The sequence below is a fragment of the Lichenostomus cassidix genome, chromosome 9 (assembly GCF_008360975.1).
Source record: "Lichenostomus cassidix isolate B80296 chromosome 9, HeHo_3.0, whole genome shotgun sequence".
NCBI classification, from domain to species: domain Eukaryota; kingdom Metazoa; phylum Chordata; class Aves; order Passeriformes; family Meliphagidae; genus Lichenostomus; species Lichenostomus cassidix.
Genome location: NC_139490.1, coordinates 11,761,387 through 11,789,213, shown reverse-complemented (window position 1 = coordinate 11,789,213; position 27,827 = coordinate 11,761,387). Strand labels below are relative to the sequence as shown.

General features: G+C 50.0%; 4 protein-coding genes across 11 annotated transcripts in view; all 4 read left to right on the top strand.

Annotated features, from left to right (window-relative positions):
• ATP13A3 (ATPase 13A3) overlaps positions 1-8,611 on the top strand; it is a 61,181-nt gene extending 52,570 nt beyond the window's left edge. For 5 of the 6 annotated variants that reach the window (XM_085069436.1, XM_085069439.1, XM_085069433.1 and 2 more), the window contains one exon: positions 517-5,069. In XM_085069436.1, coding sequence (XP_084925562.1) covers positions 517-714 — 198 coding nt within the window. In that variant the 3' untranslated portion in view covers positions 715-5,069. Of the gene's footprint in view, positions 1-516; positions 5,070-5,590 lie in introns of those variants that run through there. The other variant, XM_085069435.1, reaches the window with a different exon arrangement.
• On the top strand, positions 5,635-12,055 carry LOC146433286 (uncharacterized). Of its 2 annotated transcripts, none has more exons than XM_085069441.1 (2): positions 5,635-5,776; positions 8,883-12,055. In XM_085069441.1, exon 2 carries the CDS (start codon positions 8,909-8,911, stop codon positions 10,835-10,837), a length of 1,929 nt encoding a protein of 642 aa, XP_084925567.1. In that variant the 5' UTR covers positions 5,635-5,776; positions 8,883-8,908; the 3' UTR covers positions 10,838-12,055. The 2 variants fall into 2 exon arrangements, with proteins under 2 accessions (XP_084925567.1, XP_084925566.1); XM_085069440.1 differs by lacking the exon at positions 5,635-5,776 and adding an exon at positions 6,283-6,350.
• Positions 12,056-18,523: 6,468 nt separating this feature from the next.
• On the top strand, positions 18,524-23,713 carry LOC146433285 (uncharacterized). Its single transcript, XM_085069432.1, has 2 exons — positions 18,524-18,839; positions 20,418-23,713. The coding sequence occupies exon 2, from the start codon at positions 20,423-20,425 to the stop codon at positions 22,148-22,150; it is 1,728 nt and encodes a 575-aa protein (XP_084925558.1). The 5' UTR covers positions 18,524-18,839; positions 20,418-20,422; the 3' UTR covers positions 22,151-23,713.
• A 911-nt stretch (positions 23,714-24,624) lies between these two features.
• On the top strand, positions 24,625-27,631 carry LOC146433284 (uncharacterized). 2 transcript variants are annotated; one of them, XM_085069430.1, is made up of 2 exons: positions 24,625-24,842; positions 25,727-27,631. In XM_085069430.1, the coding sequence occupies exons 1-2, from the start codon at positions 24,831-24,833 to the stop codon at positions 27,440-27,442; spliced, it is 1,728 nt and encodes a 575-aa protein (XP_084925556.1). In that variant the 5' UTR covers positions 24,625-24,830; the 3' UTR covers positions 27,443-27,631. The 2 variants fall into 2 exon arrangements, with proteins under 2 accessions (XP_084925556.1, XP_084925557.1); XM_085069431.1 differs by having other exon boundaries at positions 24,630-24,842; positions 25,811-27,631.
• The last annotated feature ends 196 nt before the right edge of the window (positions 27,632-27,827 follow it).

Sequence of the window (27,827 nt, the reverse complement as noted above, 5' to 3'; positions counted from 1 at the left end):
GAAAGAAGACTTAAATTCAATAATTTGTGTCTTTTCTAATAGCTATTAATACCTGCACTATTTAGATTTCACTTATCAGCAAGTTAAATTCTGCTACTTTTGTCTGACTGGCTGCCTGCAGTTTAACAATTCATGGCTTAAGAAGTGTTCTGAGATTTTGGGAATTTGCTTTTTCTAGACCAGGCTTTTATTCTCCAACAGTAAAATCATTTAATGTTGCCTGTTGTGTCTGTGGTTATCGAAATTACTACAAAATATGTATAAAAACTGTTGGTGGTCTTAGATGTTACAATAATGTAGAATACTTGTTTTTTCTTAATGTTTTTTGAATGTCATTGGTACCGTAGTATAGAAGAGATGACACAACAGAAGAGTTTCTGTACCACAGGTCCCATGTGACAATGAAATAGTAAATTAAAGACTGAAATAATAGTTTTTCTTCTAGTGTTTTACTGTATTGTTAATGACATTATTTTTTTATGGTAATCCAATTTTCAAATCTGTTCACTTCTGCAGGAGGCTGGGGACCGCTGTGGAGTCTGTCTCCTTTCTTCCCTGTTTGGTTGCAGAGAGAAGACACCAAAAGCCAAGTATATGCATCTAGCTCAGGAACTGCTGGTTGACCCAGAATGGCCACCAAAACCCAGGACAACAACAGAAGCAAAAGTACCATCCCAAGAAAATGGTTCATATCAAATCATCACTGTAACGTAGCAGTGGATCTTGGTGGCATGTATCTTTAGTAGTATTCAGAAGAATGTAATTTTAAGGCTTTATTTGAAACTGCAGTGTGCTAAATGTCAAATTCTAATGCAGATATTTCCAACTGTTTTGTCTCTCTGAATACAAAATTCAGGGCCAGGCGTCTTATGGCTATACATTTTAAAAATGTAGGTTACCTTAGGCATAACAAAAATGATTGTGTTTCCTTCCACCTTCTTTCAGATTTCATTGTTCCTAAATGAGATGCATTTGAAGGTTTAAACTGCAGGGCAGTTAAAACAGGTTCACGTTATTTGCCTGGAGTATCTTAATAGTTGTTCTAACCTGCTTATCTGGGCATGTGTTCATGTAAACCCTATGATGTAATGGTTTCATGGCTGTACTAGAGGTGCATAATAACCTTGTCATGGTTTTGGGGTTCTTTGTGTTTGGTTTTTTTGTGGGTTTTTTTTTTGTTGTTGGTCGGGGTTATTTTAGTTGATTGGTTGGTTTTTATTTGACTGATGAAAAGTTTTGTGGCTCAGAACGGTTCTAAAGTTTATGTGTTTGTACCTCTAAGTTTGTCCCTATTAGTAAGGAGTGTTTCCAGGTGTAACGTTTGGGTTCTAAGTTCAATTCTTTAGTCTGCCACAGCAGGAATTGGGAATGCTGTTGAAGCAATATGCTCTGTCCTTAAGAAATCAGCACATATCTTTCATGTGGTTTCTTGACTTCTTTTCTAGCTAACCACAAGGAAGGGCTTAGGTGGCCTCCAGGGGAGAAGCCGTTTGGCTGCACTCTAAAGTTTATGGAGAAAGAAGGATGGAGAATCTAAACACTTTCTTCTCTGTCATGTTTTATTACATTTAACTATGCATTTCTCCATAGACCTTGCCTTTTCCAGCAGAAGGGTTGGATTATTCCTTTGTGGACCATGTTTTTTTGTAAATCTAAGATAATTTTCCTATATACCTTGAAGTGGTAAGGCCAGAGTTACTGCTGCAAGGGATATGGGAGTGGGAGGGAGGTCTATTGTCACATGCACATGCTTGGGATTTGTGCACATTAAGGACATAGGCATGTCAAAGAGTCTGCCAGTGTCTTAAGCGCTACATGTAGCTGTATGAAACAAAATTAAGAGAAAATTGAGCTAAAGTCTGTCTTGCTGCAGAACAATAAGGCTTATGCAGATTTTATTTATTGGGAAAAAAAAAAAAAAAAAGGAAAAGAAAAGCTTGCATCACCACTAATGCTGCTTAAGCACTAGGGGTAGCCATACATCATTTTGCCATGAGGCAGTATCAGAACACAAGACCACTAGAAAAATAGTCTGCAAAGGTAGAGGCAGGCAGTGCTTTGACTTGCAAGGCTTAAAACTTTGTTGTTGTTGTTTTTTTAAACCATAGATTACTTATTTCCGAACCATTGTCAACTTCATAAATGTTTGGAAAAGTCTTCTTTGGTGTCTCTGGGAAGATGATAAATACTGAGTTTTGATCAGTCTGTTTTTGACCAGATGCAACTGACTGGTTCAGACACCTCCAAGCTTTGGGAGGGGATCTGGGGTCTGAAGAAGTCATGATTCTGTAGAGATCCTTTAGAGAAGGAAGTCAGGTCCTTTAGAGTAGTCATGGAATGAGGGCCCCAAACTCACTGGCCGGCTGGGATTGTTTTGAAGTATGTATATTCTGATGATGGAATTTGAGGTTTTGGTGTTAGGGATTTTTTTCTTTATTTTTCCTTTCTTTCTTGTTTTTCTGGGTTGTCTTGTTTTGTTTTGTTCTTTAAAATTCCTGTGGAGACAATTCCATTCCAGCCTTGTTTTAATAAGCAGAATTTTTCAGATCAGGCCTAATTCCCTTGTGCTGTTCTGTTAGGCAGTATGGACAGTGCCCTGCTGCTCATAGAATCATTAAGGTTGGAAAAGACCTTCAAGAGCATCAAGTCCAACCATTAACCATGTTAATGTCAATCATGTTGTGGTTTCTGCAGTTTTGAATATACTGTGCCAACAGGGAATTTAAAAGTGGTGCTAAATGGTTTGGAAGACCTTTTTCTAGAATTTGGTTGTTGAAGTTATTGCTCCTCATAAATAGTATGCATATGGTGTACTATCTTCCAGTCCAGCTGTCAACTCCTTTCCTGATTTCTGTTGTTGTTGTTTGTTTTTGAGGAGTGGAGCAGGGGGAAGGGGGAAGTGGTTTTCTTAGCATTCATTCAACAGAGCAGTGTTCTTATTATCCTGGCTTTGTAAGGTCATAAACATCAAACAACGCTGGTAGCTTTTAAGGGGTCTGCAGTTGTGGACTTGGATAAATTAATTAGTCATGAACCTGAGTCAGTTGGCTAATTTCTACCACTGTTGATTTTACAAAACCTTTGTAGCATGGAATAACTGATGAAGAATAATTCTTAGCTGCGTAAGTAGTATTCAAATCTAAACAAAAATAATATTTTAGTTGAAAAATGTTGTGAAGCTATGCATCTTGGACCTGGGAGCTGTGACTTATCCTTAAACGCATAAGCTTCTGCTTTCCATTTCATTGACCATTTTAGATTTGCTGTTCCATGAGAACTGAAAGAAAATATTTGTGTCTGTCCCTTTTATATGCTTTTGCTTAATACTTTCCCTAAACTGGTAATTTCTCTCAGCCTGTTTGGTTTCTGAAGCTAGTTTTTCAGTCTTATCCTAGTTTATTAGACTTACCTGGAAAGTGAGGAGGAAACAGCTTATTAAGGTGGGCTTGTCTTCAGAGAGCATTTTAGGGAACTCTTACTAAAACAGAAATTGCCAAGTGTCTCCACTTAACTGAGTGACTCATGGCTCATGAGCGTAGTAAACTTGAATGTTTTGCAAATGGGAGCTTGTTTCCTCCAGCTCTGCGTTCAGGGTTGGTAAATGTTCCTGAGGTTGCATGCTTGAGCTCTGACACTTAGTCAAGAATAATAAATCAGCTTTTCTGAGAATCTGTCTTGTTGCAAGTTCAGCCACAAAATAAGCTTTTGCATTTTCTGCAATTATTGGGATTTATGCCTTCCTGCCCAAAAGCTGAATTTGACCACCTATAATTTTTCTCATTTTGAGCAGTTTAATTTTTTTGGTTTTCAGAAATGCAGCGAGCTAGATCTGCACTAGTGTATTCAGTTTCTGTTTTGAAGTAAGATTAAATTAATTTTGTTGTGAAAAAAATCTCTTCTAGTGTTCATCTTGGAAATCTAAATTCAGTTGAACAGACCAAGTTAGTGAGCTCCACTAGATACTGGGTAGACATTTTCTTCCTGCTGTATATTTTGGCCTTATGTTGAGGAGTTTGATTTATTATTAAATTATTTGTGTATGCAGACTTTAATCTGTACGTATTTTATTTTGATGTATTAGGATTTGTAAATATTACTGATTTTTAAATATTATTTATGCACATACTTAAAGGACTGGTCTATCCAGAAAAGCAATTGCTAAATAATAAATGTTACTTTTTAGAAATAAATTACAAGATCATGAAATTGTATCCCTCAGGGTTGTTTTTAAAGTTTTTTTTTCCTTTCCCTTCAGATTCAATTAGTAGTAACTCTAGTTTCCTGTACTATAGAACTAAATCTACTGTAAAAAGAAAATGCTGCAAATAATGCTTGAATAGAAGCGGCTAAAAAAACCCCACAGAACTGACTGTCCATATTCATCATCACTTTAAATTGGAAACTCTTACTGTTGCACTTTTTAAAAGTTGTTGGATTTTTAATTCTATTTATTTTTTTCTTTCTTCCTAAAGGTTGTGCTGAACAGTCATCCCAAATTGGGTAAATAATCCTGTACTGTATATGTGTATGCAGTATAATACTAAGCAGATGTGGAGTCCTTTTTATGCTGCAAATTTTTAATGCTTATGTTGGTCATCACAAAATGAGAGAGCTCAAGTCCTGTAGGATTTCTCCCATGAAATTCTGAATTGTAAACTTAGGGTTTTGTATGTCTAAGGGAAAGCTGTGGGTTTTTGACAATTTTTAGAGTCTTGAATATGTTGATTTTATATACAGTAAAGCTTCAGGTTTTTAAAACTATTTTCAACAAACTGCAGCTTGTTTAATAATTATGTGAACCAGAAACTACTTAGTTTGTCATTAATTCCTCAAGCCTAACACAGATTAAAATGTTCATCATTACAGCGCTCTCTAGAAGCTCAGCTTCCTTTTTATTTTTAGATCTGAAATGATACTACATCTTTGTATTTAAAATATGTATTGCTGCTCTAGAATGGTACCCTGTTGTCAGGAGGCATACATAAGTAACTGTATAATAGAATTGTAAATAGACTTGTAAATCATTTTTGTGACTGAAGCTCTTTGAAAATAAAATTAAAATGAATGGATATTTTAACTCTTCTCATTAGTTTCATGAAATTGTTCTTAATTATTCTTTACAGAATTAGATCCAAAGCTTGTTAAAGAACACAGGCTTACTCCCTCTGATGTCATGGATACCTTGCTCAGCGCCTCTGTGTTTTTGCAGATGGGGGTGGGAAGGGTGGATGCTGTGTTAGTGTTCTGCTGTGGCATCATACTGACTGCAGCTTTACATTCTAAAGCCAGACCTTGTACATATGATAGCAACTTGTTTCCACCTTTGGTTATTCAGATGTTCCATCTGTTTTGACATGAGGGTGGCATGATCGGAGCTGTCAACATTGTCATGGTCATCTTCAGAAAAATCACATGGAAATGAAGACATCTTTTCCATCCTGTGGCTCACCTTCCATTGAAACAGTCATTGGCAGAGAACATTATTTTAAACTTGAAGACAAGATACTTAAAATGCCTTTTTACTTAAAAACAAAAACTTACTCTTTCAATTTCAAGCTTCTATTTTTAAAACTTGCCTTCTCTCTTTCAGCATATTTCAGGTTTTAGGTTTTGTTGGCCTGCCACTCCAGAAGACTTTGAGGAAAAACAGAAACAAAACATGTCAGCCTTGGAATGCTTAGCTAAACCATTAAGTAAAAAAATCCCTTCATTCCTTACTGAAATTGCTTTGACTCCAATCCTGCAAGAAAGTAAAAGTCAGAGCACCTTTGTGAAGGTACGAGCACTTGTTTGTTTAAAGTGGATGTGTCCACTCCTTCAAAACCTGTGTAACAGACTGGTGAAACTGTCTTAACCAATCTGAAGTTTCTGATCACATTTAACATTGAAATGTAGATTTCTGACTTCTCCTAGATTTGCTTTGGGTTGGCTGAATTACAAACTCCAATATCACTGTCAAAGAAGCTACAAGTAGGTTTTATGCTGATGTGTCTGTGACTTAAAACTTTGTTCTGTTGTGTGAGTGGCTTCAAGCTCTAATTTTGGAGTTACATGCAACCTGTGGAAGTTGGTTGCTTGCACAATTGTAGGCAGAAATCTGCTCTGAAGGTTAAAATATTGTTTGGCCTTTGGCCTGTCTCAGTAACTGGGCAAATACGGGTGAAAGTGTTATCTAGAGGATGCGTTTTGTTGTTTTACTTCCCATTTAAAGTGCAGTGTCATGGTGAAGCCTGATTGCATGCTCTGCTCCTAGTAAGTTCCTTTAAAAAGCAGATAAGTTTCTAAGGTACAGCTCAAAATTCCTTTCTCATGCTTGTATGAGTTTAGGAACTTGCAAGACAGTAAAAGAGGTAAGCACTACTGTAAGCAATACATGTGCTCAGTGTTCTATAAAACTAAGTTCAAAACTGATTTGAGACTTTTAATATAGTAGCAGTATTTATGTGTTGCTTCTGTCATCCTTTTGTAGTCTTGAGAAATATTATGGGGCAACTGAAAGGGAAAAAGGCTGTACACCAGACCATAGTAAACGACCAGCCAGGCTGGTGCCTTTTCTGGAATGCCAGGTGTCTCACATGAGGTTTTGAGAGAATTTTAATGCATGAGAATGTATAATTACGATCTTTATTGTGGGTATTACTGTATTCTGTACTGTTAAAATCTTTAAATATTTCTTTAAAAAATACTGTTAGCATCTCTAGATGTTTGAGACCCATAGACTTATTCAGTTCTTGTGCCAGCACTTGTAGCCTTCTTATCTTGCAAAGAATTTCTACCATTTCATTGTTCGTTCATAAAAACTAGTGCTTTCTATCATATCTGAGCATCTAACCTTGTCTTCTTGTACACTCTCTTCTCTTTTGCTATAAGACCAGGAAAACAGACATCACAAACCCCTGACGTAGTGTTAGTCTGTTTCTGATTTTACAGACTGGCCTGTAGTCATGCCTTCCAAGGGACCTGCATTTGCAGTTTCTAGCATAACAAATAGGGTTTTTTCCGCCCATTTGGTTCTCTAGATCCTTATTTCTCTCATCTCACTAAATCCTGTAGTTCTGCTGTAGTCTTGAGTTAAGTTGGTGCAGGTTGAGATGCCAGTCAGGACTTGAAACAGAAATTTCTTAGTGTGCTTCTGGATGGAGGTTCTGCTCATGGGTGCAGGTAGGATCAGGGACAGGCTGAGTTACAAATTTATTGAGGTAAAAGCATCACTGGCTTATAAGAGAGAGTTTTGGGATAGGGAAGATTACTAGGAGGGTGAGATTCTCTGAAAGATTTTTGACGTGTAAAAGACCTTCAGAAGAGTGAAATCTCATGCTATTTTTTGGTGATACATATGTCTCATTCAATGAGTTGTGGGAAGCCCACTGAGTACTTGCTTTGTGGTACCATGTTGCTGGTTGTTGATAGCACTAAGTGCCATGTCCTTCCCTTCATAAGGGAGAGATGGAGATTTCACTAGACTTCAGTGCTCTGAATGTAAATTTTTAAATTTTTTCTAAAGCACTCCCTTTTTTTTTTTTTTTTTTAAATGCAGTAGCTGGTTTGGATCTGATCTGCAGCTGATTTTGGTCCATAGTGGTATGTTCTTGTTAGCAGTTCACGAGTGTGAGAAGCACTGCTATCCCTCCTGACCTCTCTTTAGGTGATGGGGGTTGTACCCATGCCTGTCTGTGGGGTTGGTATGGGAGAGCTTCATCCTTGCCCCTAAAAAAGGGTATGTGGGGATGGAGCCTTCCTCTCCCCACATGTTGCTGCTGCAGAAGACTGACACAGTGTCAGCTATTCTAGTTATGTCTGGGGAGGTTGTGTAGCTATTCCACCTGCTGCTTATTCTGCTGCTCAGCCAGGTGCTTGATATCCAGGTTTCTGATACACTTGGACTTGTTGATTTCATAAAGTATTTCTAGATGGAGGGTTTCTGTTTGACTTGCTCTTTTAAATATTGCCATTTATAGCTACAATGATTGCTTTCCTGTTCCGTTCTTTGTTTGGAAATGTATGCAACTTTCCAACTTTGTGGTGTGTTTCATGCAGATCTGCCTTTATTGCTACAACTTTCCATCTAACTTCATGCACTTCTTTCCTCTCATTTCACTGTATTTTTGACACCACTGCTGATAGCGTTAAGCTGTTGAAATGAGACTCGTTGGTTATCAGAGGCTCACTACTGTCCTGTGCCTCATGGGGTCTTCTGTGTTATTTCAGACTGTGTCAGAAATAGCCTGTTCCTTCTTGTGTGTTCCTGGGCTGTTCCAAGAAACCATCACTTGAAAATGCTGACACATGATTTAACTGGACAATGCTCTTTTGCTTTTCGCCACTTAAAATACAGGACAACCTTTTTACCTCCATTGTCTATTTTTGCAGGCTAAGCTTTATTTTTAAACCTCAGATAACTTACCACAGAAAAACACTATGGCTGCAGGACCTTTTGATAATTTTTGAAAATATTTCTGGCATGCAATTTAGTATAATATACTCAACCTTGTCTAGTGGAAGATGCCCCTGTCAGTTGGAAATAGATGATCCTTAAGGTCCCTTCCAACCCAAACCATTCTGTGATCCTGTAATGCTTTTCTGTTCAAATAAATGTCTTTTGACTACTTAAGAGTTTCATTGTTATTTTTGTATACTTTTGTAGTTAACTGAAACGAATACAAACAAGGAATACTTGATTAACAAAAGTAAATTTATCTGTATTCCCAGTGTATGCTGAGCACTTTAGAAATATTTGCAAACAATAAAAGGTTTTAAAGTTTGCTTTCAGGGCAAGGGAAATTTTGCACACATTTGCAGGTTTTATGATATAATCACACATCTTTGTGAGCTGCTAAATTACCTGTGATCAAATCCTGATTCTCTCTTATCTCTTGTAACAGCTAATGTTTCTGGCACTTCAGCAAGGATGTTGGTGTTAAGTTTGTCAGTGATGATCAAGCTTTTCTTCCAGTTGGAGGCATCTGTTTGTCCTGAGAAGTGCGACTGCTCTTCAAAAAATGCAATTCATTGCTCCGGGCCCCACATAAAAGACCTGGAATCGTTAAATCTGCCTTGCAACATGACAGAAATTCACATAACAAATGCTAATGTATCGTACTTGCAGGATGCTTTTGCGAGGATGGTGGACCTGCAGCACCTCATCCTGTCTTCAAACAACATTGCTCTGTTTTCACCAATGGCTTTTAAAGGCTTGGGAAGGCTAAAAGTCCTCAAACTGCTAGATAATAAGCTAGTTGAACTTCCCCCAGGAGCATTTGACGACATGGTGCAGCTTCAGCAACTGATCATTGAAAGTAACAGGTTGAAATCCATCGAGGAAAATCTGTTTGACAGACTGGCTGCTTTGCAGGAGCTTTATTTGAACAAAAACCAACTAACAGCACTTCCCAGTGACGTGCTGAAGAAGCTCACCAAACTCAGAGTACTGAACTTGTCAAGAAATTACTTAGCAACACTGCCTAGAAATATATTTAGTGCATTAGCCAGGCTTGAGAAGCTGATGCTGTATATTAACAGGCTGTCTTCAATAGAGTCTGGTATGTTTGATAGCCTGAAGGAGCTGCAGCAGCTTTTCCTGCATTCCAATAACATCTATTCCATTGCCCCTGATGCATTTCATTGTCTTCATAAACTGAGAACCCTGACACTCTCCAGAAACAGGCTACAGGTTTTGCCTTCTGGGCTTTTTTTGCACTTGCATGACCTGTCTAAACTGACCTTGTACAAGAACCCACTGAAGTCTCTTCCAGAAATTTTATTTGGAGAAATGAGGCATCTTGGTAGCCTGTGGCTGTATAACACAGAGCTCTCAACAATACCGGATTTTGTGTTCAGTAACTTAACAAATTTAGAGCTTCTTGTGCTGAGTTTTAACCCAGAGCTTACGGTTCTTCCTAGGAATGTGTTCAGTGGCCTGAATGAACTGCAGGGCCTTTCTCTGCATACAAATAATATTTCCAGTTTGCCAGAGGGAATCTTTCTGAGCCTTCAGAAACTGCAGAACATTTCCCTCTTTGATACGAGGCTTGAGGTTCTTCCTAGAAACCTCTTTCATAATCTCAAGCACCTCCAGAAAATTTACCTGAATAGTACTAACCTGCAGTCTCTTCCTGCAGACTTCTTTACTGCTTTACCTGAGCTGGAAGAAGTTGTCCTTGATGACAACCCTTGGAAATGTGATTGCCAAATTCTTGGCTTCCGAGAATGGCTCCAAAAGAACACAAGGATAGTTAAAAATGTGCCATCTCTAATGTGCCACAGCCCAATGGCACTGCAGAATATTTCTCTTGTGTCTCTAAGCATCGATGACACAGAGTGCCTGCCAACCACAGCCATGACATATCAGACATTCAGCTCAGCTTACTCCCAGACTCTGACATCCCCTGTGATGGAGCACTTCACATCATCTTGGGAGACTGCTGTAACAGTGGTGCCTGACATGGAAATCATCAGCACACCCACATCAATTCCTCCTGAAACTCCAAGTTTTACCTACTCTCATGTTGAAGATGTTGGACAGCCTGGGTTTCATTTCTCAGATATAACAGTCCAAACTTCTCCCAGCATCATATCACAAACCAACGGTGTCAGAGGGACAGATTTAACTACTCTTGTCTGGTGGGATGAGGTTCCAGCTCACAGCCGTGCTAAACCCTATTTAAATCCCAGAGTTACTTATTGCCAGCTATTCTTGTGCCTTCACAGTTTGATTTTAGCACTCCAGACTGTAGTCATTATGCTCAGTCTGTATGTGATGGGTAAAACCAGGCAACTCTTGCACTCCAGAAATATTCCTGTTCAACCTGTAGTTCTGATAAGAGTATTGAGAAGATAGAGAAATCTAGCCCAAAAAAGAACTAGAAGTGTTCCCTGGATGCTTTTTGAACCTTTGAGCAGTTAATACTCGATTCAGATCTGGATTACAAATATTCATAGCAAAGACCATAAAGACCTTGGCTTTACAACATAATGGAAATGAGTTTTATGCACCTCACAGCATTTGCCAAGAGTGGCTGTAATCACTGTAAATTGCTACAGCACTTGGTGCACAAACCCAGATGGTGAGATGAAAGTATCTGTGGTCACCTCTACATGTGTGCTGTGGGTTTCCTGCTTTGGACTGCAGCCCTGTCCCTGCCAGAGACTGCTGCCTGCTGAGTGTTCACTGCTCAGATGGAATGCCATCAACATAAGAATTCTTACATAGGAACATGGCTTCAACTGTGCTTTAGAGATTGCCCAAAGTACTCCAGTGCTTATACCTTATATACCTTATATGCCTGCAGTATTTTGTCTCCTTATTGAGAAAACAAATGGTATTTTTGGGAGGAGATGCTCTGAACGACCTTTAAACAGTGGGGATGTAGGCAGAATGGTATAGTGCAAGTGTCTTGCCTTCTGCTTTCTGTCCTCAGCTGCTTTCCAGGACGTGGCAGGAGGAAGGGGTACCAATTAAAGCTAACAACAGAGGAAGATGCTGAGCTGGGAAGTATAATCTTGATGTATGTTTTTGTTTGCTTGGAGGTTTTCTGGAAATCTTGTAAAGTTACTACAACTCTGAATTCAAAGTAAACACTTTCATCCTTAAACTTTGGCCAGTGGTCTGAAAAAACAAGGTGTTACTGGCTGCATGATGCAAGAAGTCTTGAAACTGGAATTCCAGGCGGATGCCCAGGACTGAGGATGGGCTTCACAGGGATGAATTTGTTTGAGAGCTGCTCTTGACTCAGCTGGGAGAGAAAGGAATGGTTTCTAGTGGGCTTGGCTAGCAAAACAGCACCGTGCTGTCAAGGGGCAGGGAGCCTGTCTGAACTGAGGGCTGTGAAGTGTCACCTCTGTTTTGAAGTTGGCTGAGTAATGGACACAAATCCATCAACTTGGAGTGTGCAGTTGCATTTTCAGTCTTGCTATTTTTTACCTTATTACGTAGTGCTACTCCCAGCCCATTCAAGTGTTGATGTGGAAAGGCAACTACAAGGCAATCATGTGGGTTTTGGTCTTTATACTAAAATTATATTAAAATTTTGAGAAGTCTGAACATTTCAGTTCATAAGTTGACTGGTAGCTGTCAGACTGCCTGTGCTTTGGTAACTCTTGGATTTAACTATTAGCTTTTATCCACATTATGGGATTTAACTTTTTCTAAAAGCTCTGATGTTGTGCTTAAAAACCTCTGGGTGTGGTTCCCTGGCTTCTTGGGCCAGAGAGTGTCTATTCCAGGAGTCCTTACTGACTTTCTAACTATTAAGAATTTCCTGGATGGCCTTTGAATGCCTTGACAGACAAGATGAAGAAAGCTGGCATTTGCTGCAGGTTTATGGCTGGTTCCCTGTGTGTTGCTCTAACAGTGAGAATAAACTGTGACTGCTTTGTTTCAGGGTGCTCTGCTGCTGCTGGGTTTAAATTCCTCTTCCAGGCTCTGAAAAGGAACAATGTGCTTCTGTGGTGTTAAATGATCATTGTCTTGCTGGTGAGGTTTAGCAAATCTGATTAAATGGGAGTCAGAGCCATCTCTAAAGAAGCAGAAATGCGAGTCATTGCAAGTGGTGGAAAGTGAACTCTGACTGGATTCATAAACAGACACTTCAGAATGTTTGTTGAAATGTGTTTGAGAGAAGCACAAAACCAACAGGAGGCTTTCTCGGTGGTGGTTCTGGGTGTGTGCATGTAGTGTTTAAGAGGAGACAGTTGTTACAAATTTAGGCTCTTGGTTGGACAGCTGTAATGACCACTTAGTGCTGTGCCAGCTCCAGCACTGTCGCACGGTGCCACGCAGGCATCTATCTGCTCGCAGCAGGCAGACCAGTATAATCAGGACTAGTGAGGGAATGGTTCTACAAACCATGCTGGTGAGCCTTCCCCTCAGTGAAGGAAGTGTGCTCCAGGCACTCGGATGCACAGTGTCTGATTTCTAAGGAAAAGCACCTGTTTGCTCATGGTATGGGTATGACACTTTGATGTCCAGCCCAAGGACAGTGGGGCAGCACCAGCTGCCACCTTTGTGAACCCTCCTCTGGCTGCTCAGCCCTGCAGTGGAGCCATCTGTGCCCCCATGCTGCTCCTTGGCTCCCTGTGCAGTCACTGAACTCTGGCTCTGGCATGTGGGGACTCTGGCACAGAGCTGTGTACAGTCAAGTGCTAAAACCAGGATAATTCCTCTTCCCGGGATGATTCCTCTTCACATGCTGTCATCGGGCTTTCCCCACGCTTGAGCCAGACGGGGGAAGTGAAGTCATCAGACAACAAAAGGCTGCAGCAATGAGTGCCTGGGGTGGCTTACTAACTCTTCCTCTGAGGTACACTGTTTTGAACTCCCTCTGATTCATTGTTTCTTGCCCAACAGAGCTCAGCCCTTCCTGAAAAACTCCCTGGCCTGTGAAATCCAAGGATATCCCTATTTGTACTCCATTTCTGTTTTTCCTGGAGAAGGGATAGTCTTCCAGTCAGCATGATGCAGCTGTGGCAGGCAGGAAGGCAGCTGGCTGATCCCCAGACCCTCTCTGGGCAGCCCTGCCTCGCTGCTGCCTGAAAGCACTGGTCCCTTGTGTGCTAGGATTTTCTCAGTCCCTGCAGCCCACACCTCCATGATCTACTGCTCAGCCCTTGCCACCAGGGCTGGAAGAAGCTGGAGGTATCTAATCCCTGGTCCAGTGGGTCCTGCTATTGGGGAAGGGGCGAATGCAAAGCGTATCTGCACACAGCGGCTGAAGGGGTCAGTTGTGCTCTCTTGGCTCCTGTACAGGGTGCAGAGTCATGGTTGACAGCCCTGCTTGTTATCTAGAGCTTTGAGTCCAAGAACTTCTTCCAGGACTTCATCTTCCTTGGGAGTGCTTGGATATATGATCACTAGGCCAGCTGTGCTAGCCCAGCCATAGCTCACTCAGTCCATTCAAATGCTTGTTGCTGTGGCAGTTTCTCCTGTTTTCTCTGCTTTAGGAAATCCTGGAGCAGTGGGAGCTCTGATCCACCCTATGCCAAGCCGTGGGAGTATGCAGTGTGTTTCCAGCTTGATGTCACTACAGATGCCATTCTCCTTTGCTTTTTGGGATTTGAATCCAGAGACTCCCCAAAGCACAGGGGGGTGAGGGGGGAATGAATGAACTGCAGACCTCCATGGTTCAGCAATGCATGCAGCTGCTGGCTGTGAGGCAGGAGCCCTGGGAGCCTCTGCCTGACATGGAGTATTGGCTGTGTCTCCTCCAGGCCTCCAAACAGCATGCCTTGCTTGGAGCTGCTGATTTGGCAGCCCTGATATCAGCATTTCCTAGGGATGACAGAAGAGCAGGGAGGAGATGCAGCCAAAGGCACGTACCCGCCGGCCAAGGCTGGGGCCATGAGTGTTTACAGACTCACGGTGAGCGGAAGGCCTGAAGCTCCTGCTTTGTCCCTGCTAGGGAGCAGCAAGCCAGGGAAGTGTTATGCCTCCATTTTTGTAGCCAAAATCTGGGTTTGCACTCCCATGTGAGTGTTCGTGGGTGGATAAGCCCTGGCATAGTCTCTTACTTGGGCCAAGGGCAGTGAGTCCCACTTGACTACAGGCTGGGGGCTTCTGTTCCAGCAGCACCCAGAGCCATCCACCACTGGGCTCAGCCCTTCTTGTGTAATTGCTGCTGAAGGACTGGCATGCCAGACTTCCAGCTGTGCCTTTGTGTCTCTCTGGATGGAAAAAAACTCAGGGCAGAGAGCCAGTGATGGCTGGCAGCAGCTCTGCAGCCTGCTGTTCACTCCTCTGCTGGCTTCCCCTGGGAAGAAACGAGGCCCCTTGCCCCCCTTCGTGTCTTGGGAAGAGGTTCCTGGGGCACTTCTTGGTGCCAGGGGTGGCTTTGTAGAGGTGAATCTGATCCAGCAATTACTTTGCAGGGTATGAGCCCCATGCCATTGCCTCCTGCTCCAGCTGGTCCTTCCCCCCTTTCACAGTGCACATCGGACAAGCTCTTTCCGCTTCGGATTATCTCTGCAGGCGGACTTGGCTGCTGGCCCCACATTCCTTCCAGCCTAGCGCTGCCCTGAGCCTGGGCCAAGCCCTGTGTGCTGCTGCTATTGCTCAGCCCAGGGCTGAGCCTGGAGGAGACGGTTCTGCTGGTGGGGTGAACCCCACTGGAGCCTGAGATCCTAAATGCCATCTTCCTTGAGCTCCAGGAGGGTTGTGGTGGGCTTGGGCTGGTGTTTGGATGGAGGTTAGCCTGATGGCCATCCCTGCTAACCATCCTTCGATGGACCAAAGCTGCTGCTGCTCCCTCTCAATGTTCCCACTTTGCATAAGCATTTTCCCAGGGAAGGGAGGACGTGTCCTGAATCCCTTGGGGCAGATGCAGAGCATCATCTAGCCATGAGCAGCAGTGATGCAGCCCTGGCCTTGCATTCCTCAAGCAGGGAATGAAAGTGTCACCAGGGTTGGATCACTGGCCCTGTGGAGGAGTTGTCTGGTTTGGGCTCCTCAAAGGATTAGGGTGGGCCATGGTGAGGCAGGGGCTCCTGGTGTTTCTTGAAGGGTGGGGGTGGCCCCAGCACCAGTTCCTCGGGGACTACTGCCCCTTCCTTCACCCCTCAGCTGTGGCTTGAGCCTGTGAGTGCTGCTGCAGGGCTCAGGCACAGAGGTGTTTTCCTGTGCTGAAACAGGGGGAGGACTCCCTCTGTGGCCCCTAGCCCAGCCCTCCACCCTCCTCCTCCGCTGCAGCGGTGTTTGGCCTGGTGCCCAGGACCAGCTGTTCTCTGTGAGCACTGGGGGCTGCCGGGGGGTTCTTCATAGCAGGGTGGGCACTTGGAAGCAGTGCAAAGTACCTGGGGCAGTTCCAGGATTGCGCTGCAGGGAGCGGCAGGCCCTGGGGAGGTCCCATCCTGCCCAGGGTGCCAATTCAGGCAGGAGCTGGAGGTGTGCAGGGAGCAGGGGCTGAGGGGGGAGCAGCTGGGGCTGCGTGGTGTGGGTGAGTGTGCTCAGCTGCTTGGCAGATGAACAATGTGCTCTTCCAGCCAAGCCCACAAGCTGCTAATTTTAGAGATTACATGAGTTTTTCCAAGCAGTCTCGAGTCCCTTGGTGATTCAGAGCCACTCAGCCTTGCTGCATCCACCACCCTGGCCGTGGGGATGTGCTGGAGGTGTGCCAGCATGGACAGACAGACACGGGACTGTCCTGCTGTCCAGTAGCAAGGCAGACATCCCCAACAATGAGCAATGCTGCTGTTCTGGGGCTCCTTTGTCTCCTGGAAGGTGCATGGATATGGCAGTGGTTCCCCACCGTCCAGGGCTTGGTCAGGGGGGTTCAGTCTCTGCCTGGTGAAGCTGGAGGTGGGACAGGTCCACCGAGCAATGCTGAACCTGGAGCTTTCCCGCAGCACGAGAGCCACTCCTCTCCATCCAGCGCCGTGTGAGCTCCTGGCCATGTGGAGCAGCCTCTCCCTGTACAATGCTCATCTCACCCTCAATCATATCCGTTTGCTGTCTCGGGAGCTGCCTCTCCCCTCCAGATGTGCAGGGTGTGTATGTGCTGCTGTCCCAAGCTCACACCCTCTTTTTCACTCCATTGTAAGTAGCCTGGGGCAAACTCCCATGCGCTCACCTCCGGGAGCGGCTGCAGGAGTGGTGCACGGGCTTGTGCAATTTGTTACTCTGCCCTGCTTAATTTTTAGGGGTGTCTTAAAAATAATCATCTTTTCCAGCCAGAAGCCAGAGTCCGTTTCCTGAGGCCTGGGTAGAGGCAGGTAGGGTTTTGTCAGGGGTGTTACCTGGAATCCTCTGAAACATTGCAGGGAGCTAGGGACCATAATCTGATGACTCCCCCCTTATTGGGGCAGCGTGTTTGAGGTTCACACCACTGCATCCCTGTCCGCCCTGAGGCAGCACTGCTTGGAAGGAGGCGAGTCGGACATTCCTCTGTTGAACTGGGCTTGAGGCAGTGGGTTTTCGGAAGTGCTGAGGTTTAGTTTCTGTGTTGCCTTGCTGAAAAGCTGTTATGGATGAGTCAGAGCGGGCAGCAGCCCAGCAGCGCTGGCAGTGGGCAGACAGAGCCTGCGATAAGGCTGTGATAAGGCTGTGAGAGCCCTGCTCTCATGCCAGGGCTGCAGGGAGCAGGCAGCTCCCAAGCCCAGCGCCTGACCTCCAGCTGCACTGCTGTCACAAAAGTGCGGAGATTGTTTTGGGAACCACGGTTCTGGGAAACTGCTGTGTCAATAGGGTGGGAACTAGAGCACTTGGTGGCTGGTGTTTTCAAAATGCCCACTCTCTGTGCCCAGATGCTTGGGGTTTGCCCCAGAGCAGGCGGGGAGCACGGCCAGGGGTAGTTTCAGCCTTTGTGCTGACTCCCCAGCCGGGGAGGGGTCCGTGCCCATCCAGCATGTCCTATGGCAGATGCGCCTCCCATGCAATCTGATGAAGCGGTGGCTGTGGCCTTCAGCCCAGGTCCCACTGCCTACCACCTTCCCACGATCCCTGTCTGCTTCCTCTGAGACTGTCTGGGAACTCTGCTCTCCATCCCTGCAGTTTGCTGTTTATCCTGGTCTGGCCCCCTCTCTGCACGTGTTCTCTGTCCCTTCCACTGCCCTGCACCCTCCCACCCCTCACAGCATGACACATTTTGTCCCCCTTCTCTGGCAGCAGCCCCACGCTGTTCCCATCCTAGGCAGCTAGTCAATGCCCGGAATCTGAGCAGGAACTGTTGCAACCGGCGGAAACATGGGTGGGCTGAGGCGGGATTAGGTGCAGTGAGGGAAGTTCCAGCTGCGCCGTGGTTAGCACGGGACTGCAGCGGCTCTGCAGGAAGCCCAAAGGGGCCACGTACTCTGGCTCTCCTTAGCTGCTTCTTCCTGAATATCCATTCCCGGTAGCTGCTGGACTGGGACTGCCCTGAGGAGGTGGGGGAGACCTGGGGGGACCAAGGGCACCCCAGGGCACCCGTGTGGGCTGGAGGGGGCAGGGGAGGGGTGGCAGCAGGTGCTCCTGAGCAAATTGATGGGATGGCTTGGATGCTTTCCGAACACCCCGGGTACCAGGCTCCATCACCTGTGTGTTGGGACTGCTGAGAGGGGGCAGAGCAGTGGCCGTTGTGCTGCTCTGGCGGTGCAGAGATGCCTGCAATCGGGGTTCCTCAGTGCCCAGGTGTTCCTCATGGCTTGTGGGCAGTGCTCTGGCTTGCTGAGGGCTCTCTGAAGCAGCCTGGCCCCTGGCTGACACCTGCACAGCTGCTGACCCCGGTGTGGTGCCACTTCCTGGCAGAGCTGGTTGTGGTGACCCAGGACAGAGCCTGGAGTGGGTGCTCGTGGGTTTGTGACCCATTGGCATCTGTGGCTGTGGGGGGAATGAGAGCTGTGACCTGGGCAGGGTTGGTGTGCCAGGGGTCTGCCTGTGCTGAGGGCCCTGGTCTGGGGCACAACTAGAGGTCCTGACATTTACAGGAGCCACAGATGGGGAAACAAGAGATGTGCCTGTGCCAAGGTAGTGCCGTGGAGCAGCCCCAGTGTGAACCCATACCAGGGAAGGACAGGGCTGTGCCCAGGGGTCTGGCTTTGCCTTGCCCCACTGGGGGACCAGGGGGCTCCTGGGGCCAAGCTGCTGCCTGGGTGCTGGCTGTTTCACAGGGCCCTCTGCTTGTCTTCAAACAAGAGCGCTGGGGTTCTGGAGAGGGAGACCCAAAACTCCATCCTTGAGATGCTTGCTCTGCTGAGGAAATAGGAGGTGGAAGCAACTCTGCTCCAGTGCTTTCCCTAACCCCGCCACTGCCCCTGTGCTGATTCATTGATTTGGACGGGTTATATACTGGGAGGGGAAGAATGAACCGCACACTCTGCTCTCTTGCCAGCACAGAGCTGTGCTCGCTCGGCGCTCGTGGCTGCAGGACACTCGGGTAAGTCTCCTTCTCCTACTGCCCCTGTGAGGGGACACGGATCCTGGGGACTCCCAGGGCAGCTCCGAGGGTTGGTGGTGGAGCGGTGGGATCTGCACGTTCAGCACCTTTTTATTTGATGGAGATGTTTATCTTGCAAGGGTTCTCTGGAAAAAGTGAGACCACTTACACGCTGTGGGAGCTGAAAGAGTTACATAGGCAATATATCTCATACAACGACCTGTGGAGAAAATTAAGGAGGGCAAAGTAACATTTTGGGGGGCTGATGTTAGGAACGGTGAGATGCTGAGGGGCTGAGCAGTAGGGAATGTTCAGCCTCTTGGTCTATAACTTTTTTGTCCCTAGAAGAAAAAGAGAGATCAAGTGTTTCCTGAAGATTGCTCCAGGGTGGTGCTCTCAGCGCTGCCTTACCAGGGAGTGACAAGAGCAGGGCTTTTGATGTGCCGAGCTTTTGGGGAAGTTTATAAATGTCTTGCTATAAACAAAGCTGTTCTTGGATGCAGATTGTTTCCATATGGGAAACATAAGCTGTGCTGGCTTGTGGAGGGTTCCTCCCTCCCTGCCTGAGAGAAAGAGTGCTCCCTGAGGGGAGGGAGGGGAGGAGGGCAGGGGCTGTGCCCCAACAGACTGGGTGCCAGCTGGGGCACTGTGGCTGCACTCCTGTGCTGCCTGACTGGCCTGTCCAGCTGAGCTGTGCTTGGAGCAGGAGTCACAGGTTTTCTTCCTCCCTTGTGCCACATGAAGCTGTTAACGGGGGGCTGCTCCATGCCAGCCTGGCACAAGGCTGCTGCCTTAATCTAGGGAGAGAGGAAGCTCCCAGGCCAGAGGAGGGAGGAGTGGGTGTCCATGTGCTTGTGGAGTAATGGAGAACTCTGCTGTAAGGCTCTCACTTCCCTGAGCACTGCCCCTGGGACCAGCCTGCATCTACATGCCCACATCAGACACCCCACTCCCACGGCAAGAATCAGCCAGGGCTGACACCTTCTGCTGGGGACGGGGGGAAGACAGGGCCACCCCAAACCCAGCCTGTGCTGGGGAGCTGGCAAGTGTCCTTTTGACCCAGGCTCATGCAAGACAGGAGCTAAAACATCCCCAGGCACTGCTTTTGGCTCTGCAACAGGAGCCCAGAGCCAGGAGGGGTGCTCTGGGTGGTGGGGTAGTGCTGGGACTTGCTGTGTGTGCCATGAGCTGGCTCTGGTGGAGGTCTCAGCTCTTTGGTGGTGCCAGGAGGCCAGTGCTGCTGGTAGCAGCTCACCACACTCTGTAAAACAGGAAACCATGCTCCTGGCTGCCAGAGGAGCCAAGAGAGCTGGGACGCCAGGGATGCCACTAATAGCTGTGGTATGGCAGCCAGGCACTGTGGCCCCCAGCTCTGTCTTGCTCTGAGCTTCTGCCTGGACCTTGCCTGTGCCCAGCCTTCCTCGCCTGCCCTCTTCTGCCTCATTGCCATGCTGGGGGCAGGATGGCCACAGCCTTGGTGGCCTTTTCCAGGGAGAAAGCAGCACCCATCCCTGGGAGCTGCCCTGGGAGCTGGTAAATTGCAGGGACTGAACCCCTCCCCCTTTGTTTTTTCTGCAGGCCCAATGGAGCAGGGAGGCTGGCAGCAGTGGCTGCTGCTGCTGGTGGGCATCCAGCTGGCCAGTAGCCAGTGCCCAGAGCAGTGCCAGTGTGTCCGTACCGGCCAGGTCGAGTGCTTTGGTGCCGAAATCACCACGGTCCCCAGCCCCATCCCTGCCAACGCCATGACCCTGCAGATCATCAACACGCGCATCGCAGAGCTGGGCGACGCCGCCTTTGGCAACGCCTCCCTGCTGATCGGGCTGCGCGTCGAGAAGAACGTCCTGTCGCGCATCAGCCCCGGGGCTTTCCAGAACCTGCCTGACCTGCGCTACCTCAGCCTGGCCAGCAACAAGCTGCAGGAACTCCCTGTGCAGGTCTTCGAGCCTCTGGACAAGCTGGAATCTCTGCTCCTCTCCAGCAACCAGATCCTCCAGGTCGAGCCTGCCCACTTTGCCCATCTGAGCAACCTGAAGGAGCTGCAGCTGCACGGGAACAACCTGGAGGAGCTGCAAGAGGGGCTGTTCGACCAGCTGACCAGCCTCACCAAGCTCAACCTGGCCAGGAACAACATCGACCGCCTGCCGCCCCGGGCCTTCGAGCGGCTGGCACGGCTGCAGGTGCTGCGGCTCTATGAGAACCGGCTCCGGCACATCCCAGTGGGCACCTTTGATGGGCTGCCGGAGCTGCAGGAGCTGGGGCTGCACCAGAACCAGCTGGAAATGCTGTCCCCGGAGCTCTTTGTGCACAACACCAATCTGCAGAAGCTCTACCTGTCCAACAACCTCCTCACCACTCTGCCGAGCGGCGTCTTCTTGCCCCTGCACGCCCTTGCCAAGATCACCCTGCACGTCAACCGCCTGCGGGACATCTCCCCCAGCGCCTTCGGGCCCATGCCCAACCTGCAGGAGCTCTGGCTCTACGAGAATGAGCTTTCCACCCTCCCCACTGCCGTCTTCAGCAACCTCACCCAGCTGCAGCTCCTGGTTCTCAGCAAGAACCGGCTGCGGTCGGTGGCACCAGGGGCATTCCAGGGCTTGGGGGAGCTGCTGGAGCTGTCGCTGCACTCCAACGCCCTGCGCCGCCTGGATGCCCGGGCGCTGGAGGGGCTGCCCAAGGTGCAGAACATCTCTCTGCACCACAACCAGCTGCAGGCGCTGCCGCGGGGCCTCTTCGGGGCCACGCCTGGGCTGCGGCACCTGCAGCTGCACTCCAACGCCCTGGAGTACCTGCCTGCCGGCATCTTCTCCCCGCTGACTGCCCTGCGAGAGGTGAGGCTGCACAACAACTCCTGGCGCTGTGACAAGGGCATCCTGCCCCTGCAGGGCTGGCTGGAGAAGAACCCCCACAAGGTGGGTGAGACACCCCCGCTGTGTGCCCAGCCTCCTGCCCTGCAGGGCATCCCCATTGCCGACCTGCCACAGGACCAGTTCCTCGACCCCCAGTCCCCCACTGCTGCTCCCCATCCCAGCACCCTGCTCCCTGATCACACCTCTGAGGCAGCAACACCAGAAGATACCTCGATGGAGCCCCCCATGGGGCTGCCAGACTCCCCACGGAAGGAGGAGGAGAAGAAGGAGGAGGAAGAGAGGGGGCAGTGGGGGCTGACACGCCTGCAGAGCGGTGTGGTGATAGCAGTCATCGTGCTGGTGTGTGTGGCCCTGCTGGCTGCTCTGGTGGCACTGGTGGTCTATGGCTGTAGGAAGAAGAGCCACGTCGTGCTCATGAGGATGAAAGCGCCGAACGAAGCCTAAGTGTCTGGCAGACCCTGAGGGCAGAGGTGCTTGTGGGGTCAAAGGACATGATAGTGGCTCTGTATCAGCTGCCCTTGCTGACTGGGATGGGGCAACATCACGCTGTGTGCTGTGTGTATTCCTGTCCTGCTCTGCTCTGCTCTGCCCTGCTCCTGCTCTGCAGCAGGGCCTCCCCACTGAGGGGTCTCCCATGGCTGCCCTCTATCCCCAGCCCTTCCTGCCTCCAGTGCAGCCTCTGTGCTCACTCCCTGCCTGGCTCCAGCAGCTGAGGTGTGGGATGCAGAGAGAGACCCCTCGAGCCAGGAGCCACAGCCTGGCCATGATGGTGCTTACCCCAAATAACAGGACTTCCCCATCCTTCCCCTTGCATCATTCCCTGCAGTGCTGCTGCCATCGTGCTGCCCGCTGCCCTCACCCCTGCCTAGACCCTCTTCCCCACCTTCTGCCCCTGCCATGCCTCCTCCCTGCCCCTGTCTGGGCAGGCAGTGTGAGCCATCATGCTGGGCCAGGAGCTGAGCAGCACCTTCACCCCAGGAGAGCTGCATGTCGTTGCGCTGCTCTGTCACTCAATGGTGCCTGGGCAGGGCTCCCCACAGGGCTGGGTTGCTGCCAGGCTGGCACACCCTGAGTGTCTCAGCTGCGTCGCAGTTGCCCTCCCTGCCTGCAGGCAGGGCAGGTCAGAGCACAGCCAGCACCCTCCCCTGCTCCCAGCATCTGCCTGCTGTGCATCTCCAGCCAGAATAGCCGTGGGGCACTGTGCTGGCACCAGGGAGAGGCAGGAGCAGCCCCCCTGCCCTCGCTCCACAATGATGCTGACCCCACTGTGGCTGTGGCCCTGCCTGCAGTGCCCTGCCTCAGCCCCACAGGGTGCCAGGGGCTTGTACTGTGAGGGTAGTTAGAGAAGTGGGACAGTGCGTGTGAAGTGTCTGCAGGGGCTGGGAGAAGTTCCTGTGCTTGTGCCCCCAGGCTGCTGGGAGCATGTTGGGGCTGCTTCTACTGCACCCCATCCCTGGTCCTCATTTCCTCAATACCCTCCACTAGCTAGTGAGCAACCTGGTCCTTCTCTGCTTGGCAAAGCTTCTTCATCCTCTTCTTACTGCCTTGAGTGCCCTCCTGTGCATGCCCAGTGCCCCTGCCTGGTGGCAGCCCTTGGGCAGGGGGGAGGCTGGCAGCACACAGTGGGGGTCAACAACTGCTGGCTGCTCTGCAATTTGCAAATTGGTGCCACACCATCCCCCACAGCATCTGCATCCAGCTGCCTTCTCCAGCTGCAGCACGACCATGGGGGAATTCAGCTCACCTCCATGCGCGGTGCAGTGGCACCAGGCTGCCTGAGGACTGCTGCTGTGGGGCAGGGTGTGCATTTGGTGTCCTCCCTGTGGTGCTGGCTGCTCACAGCACCTCAGTAGCCAGTGCTGGCACAAGCAGCTCCACGCTGATGCATATAATGGGTTACTCCTCTGGGCTGGGTCCTGCATGGTAACAGGAGACACAGGACTGTGTCATGGGGCTGTTGGGTGCTGATGTGTGACATTCCCATTAAAGTGCCGTTGTCCACTCCAAGTGCCAAGAGCTGTTTATTCACTCCTTCGTGGTGCGCAGCAGGGGAATGGTCCAGCAGGGACAGGGGCTGTACTTGATTTCCACTCCTCAGAGATTTTTAGAGTGCTGAGGAAAACCTGTACAGGCTGGTGAGGGTTAGTGGGCTGTGTTTGTAGAGCCCTTGCGGGTCCCTGGACTCCAACCGGGGATGATGGACCAAGGAGAGCTTTTGGAGAGTGAGCTGAGACCTCGATGGAGAGACTGACTGCCTCCTGCACAGTCCACTGCTGGGGTGGTGGGGAGTTTGCTATGCTCCCTTCACAGCTGGCTGCTGCTGGATTGTGTCAGCCGAGTTTTTCCATGTATCACCATCTGCTCCATGAGACTAAGTACGGTAAAGTATCCCTCCTCTTGCCCCGGGGGTATCTCCATGGCTGCTGCCAGCCCAGCCTGTTCCAACACAGGCCCTTGCACTGCAGCTCTCCTGGTAGTGTGTGCTGCTCCTCTGGGCAGGTTTAAACTCCTAGGGAGCCCAGCTGATCCGTGTGTCCCTCACCATCCCACTGCTGGCTGGGAAGCAGCACCCCTGGTGACCACCATGATGATCCCACAGTGGTCCTCTCCCCACAGAAATTACAAGGTTGGAAAAGACTTCTAACATCAAGTCCAACCTCCATTTGCCTTGCTAAGCTGTACCCGGTTTCTTCTTTCATGGCAGAGATGTTTTGAGCACCCTTTCCCAGTGAGATTTAATGAAGTCCTGAGGCTCTCTTAGGGGGCTTCTGGAAGCAAGCATGCTGACCTCAGTGTGTGACTGGAGCCACCCGTGACAGCAGCACCCTGCCACCATCCCTGGGCCAGTGGAAGTCCGGGGCCAGGACCTCACTTCCTTGCCAGGATGCTCACAGGCGGCTGCCTCTGGCCTCACCTCCAGTTCCCCTGGGGCTGGGCTATTTTTCAAAGTGCTCCAAGGACACGGGTTGTTGTTGCCGATAAGCAGTGAGGGGCAGCTCCGCCCCAGCAGGAACAGCTCGTCCCTGGTTTCGGCTGGCTTCCCATCCGCCCCAGAAAACACTGTCCCATCTCGGCAAGCAGCATCCCTGCAAATTTGCCGCAGGTTCGGCGACTTGTCCCCGTGATGCCACGCTTGGTAAGTGGTGGCTACACTGCGGGGGTAGTTTGGGGGGCCTGGGACGTTTGGGAGCCACTGTTGGCTCTGGTGAAAACAAGTGAGATGGAGGAAAGGAAATGCCAAGCCTAGCACTGCTCTCAAGTACCGGTGTAAGTCCAGGAGAGCTGCAGGAGAGCTCCACTGATGCGGGGTGTCTGCAGGTGGGCATTGCTGTGGGGAGGGCAATATCCCCCATCATGAGGCAGCACTGGCATGTATCCCAAGTAGGGAGGAACTGGCAGAGGTCTGGAGGCCACTGCCTCAAAAAGTGCCTCCATGGGCTGGGAATAGGGGTTTGGTCAGGCTGAATATCCCTCCAGCAGGTTTGATGCTGCTCTGATTGCTTGTGGAAAAAGAACTACCCGATGGGCAATTAGAAATACAAGTAGTGAAGCCCACTCCTACTGCCACTGAGCACAGAGCAGTCCTGCAGTGCTGTCCCCATGACCCAGTGTGTGTGCAGCACGGCCCAGTGTTTCACATATTCTCCTGCCCCAGAGCCTGGTGTTGTGCCCCAGGGCCTGCCCACACTGGCGTTGTGCCTGTGGTGACATCTGATGAGGGTACAGGTTCCCTCCAGGACTTCCATGGACCCACACAGGTCCCAGCTTGACTGCCACTCTGCAGGACGTGGCTGCTTGCCACCTTTGGCGAGGGTGGCACCACCCCAGTTGTCCTAGAGGGGGCTGGGGCACAGAGTAAAAACCCTGGGGAGACATTTGGAAGGGAAGTGCTCCCCGTTCCTGCAAAAGGAGTATTGGGGAGGTGCTGGCAGCTGGGGCTGGAGGGATATTCCATGGCCAGGGCAGCTGCCCATACTGGTGGTGTCCCAGAGGCTGATCCCACAACATTTCTGGCTGCAGAAGCCCTTTCCCCAGCAGCAGCTGCTTGTGGGAGCAGATTTCTGCCTTGTCAAGGCATGGGGTGAGGCTTGGTTCCTTCTCCAGTGCAGGCTGGTGATCTACGTGCTGCTGGGGCTGGGGTCCCTGCTGGTGGGGGGGCTGCCCCCATCCTGCCCCCCTGCCTGCCAGTGCTATGACACCTCCAAAGTGTTCTGCTCGAATGAGAGGATGCGGGAGATCCCGGAGGGCCTGCCAGGGAGTGCCACCCAGCTCTTCTTTGTGGAGACAGCCCTGAGCAGCATCCGCAGCGGGGACTTGGGCTCCAGCACCACTCTCACCAAGCTGGTCTTCATCAACAACAACATCCAGGAGCTGGAGGCTGGTGCCTTTCAGGGACTGCCCAGCCTCACCGAGCTGGAGGTGTCAGGCAACCCCTTGCCAGCCATCAGACTTGGGGTGCTGGCAGGGTTGACCAGCCTCAGCAAGCTCTCCCTGGGTGCCAATACCATCCGCACCCTGCAGCCAGGGCTCTTCACCGCCTCATGCCACCTGCAGGACCTGCGCTTGTCGGGGAACAGGATTGAGGCACTGCCCCCCGGCATCTTCCGCCCACTCCGGCGGCTCCAGGCCCTGGACCTCTCACAGAATGCCCTGGCTGAGCTGCCGGATGGGCTGCTGGCCCCACTTGTTGCCCTTCGTCTCCTCAAGCTCAGTGACAACCTGCTGGCATCTGTGCCTCCCGGTGCTTTCAGGGCACTTGGCCAGCTGACCGAGCTCCACCTGGATGGCAATCGGCTGGAGGAGCTGCCGTCCGGCATCTTCACTGGGCTGGGGAGGCTGCGGCGGCTGCAGCTGCAGCACAACGCCCTGGGCAGCCTGGCCCCTGACATCTTTGCAGGTCTCCTCAACCTCACTGTCCTCAGCCTGGAGGGCAACCGCCTGGCCACCCTGCCTGCCACCCTCTTCACTGGCACCCCTGGCCTCCTCCACCTCTCGCTGGCTCGCAACCAGCTGGAGACGCTGCCCCAGGAACTCTTTGCCAACCTGTCAGTGCTGGAAACCCTGGTGCTTTCCCACAACTCCGTGGATCACCTGCCCACTGGGGTTTTCCAGGAGCTAGCGGGGCTGGCAGAGCTGCAGCTGAGCCACAACAACCTCTCCAGCCTGCCGGCAGGGCTGCTGGCTGGGCTGCCCCTCCTCACCGCCCTGCTGCTGGACCACAACCGCCTGGCCCGCCTGCCCCCGGGGCTCTTCGATGCCAATGATGAACTGGTGCGTGTGGGGCTGTCTGACAACCCCTGGGTCTGTGACTGCCACCTCTCCTACCTCCTGCGCTGGCTCCAGAGCTTTGCTGAGCCCCTCATCCACGGGCAAGCCTTCTGTGCCAGTCCAGCTGCTCTCCAGGGCCAGTCTCTGCTGGAGATCCCCCGCAGGCAGCTGGCGTGCCCAGGAGCGCACGGTGTCCCACCAGAGGAAGGCTGGGACAAGGATGCTCCGGGGCAGTGCACCTACACCAACCCCGAGGGCACTGTAAGCGTGGCCTGCAATGCCACAACCTGCCAGCAGCTCAGCCTTCGCCTCCCTCCTCCTCCTCCCGGGCAAGAGCAGGGCTTGGGGCCAGCATACCAGGGTGCTTGGGTGCTGCGCTCCCGCTGTGGCACACTGCAGGTCAGTGTCCTTGTCACGGCACAGAGCAGGAATGAGGCCACATCACCAGGTGTCCCCACCGTGCCCTAGAGCTCAGGCAGGCGTCTGCTTCAGCCTCTGAACCGGCCTGGGAAACTAACAGCACTCTGTCTCGCTCTGCTACCACTGCCACAGTCACCAGCTGTCACCGAGCTCTCTGCAGCAGCTGGCCTGGTGGTATTTATCCTCCCAGCTATGTGTTTCCTGTGTATTTCAAATATAATTAAAATGTATCTATTATTTCTGTGCAACCAGTTCCCATAGGGGAGAGAGGAATCGTTCTGTTCCCCCACCACTGTCTGTGTATCTGGGAGAGGCAGTGAAGGTCAGTGAGGTCCATTGGGGTCTTGTCAGGGTCTGTGCATGCTGTGGCATAGGTGCAGGTGTCTGGTGGTGAGTAGATGCCACTCAGAACCTTCAGGGTGTGCTCATGTCT

Excerpts from the sequence above, each read along its gene's own strand:
- LOC146433286 (XM_085069441.1), top strand. The coding sequence starts at position 8,909 with ATGTTGGTGTTAAGTTTGTCAGTGATGATCAAGCTTTTCTTCCAGTTG.
- LOC146433285 (XM_085069432.1), top strand. The coding sequence starts at position 20,423 with ATGGAGCAGGGAGGCTGGCAGCAGTGGCTGCTGCTGCTGGTGGGCATC.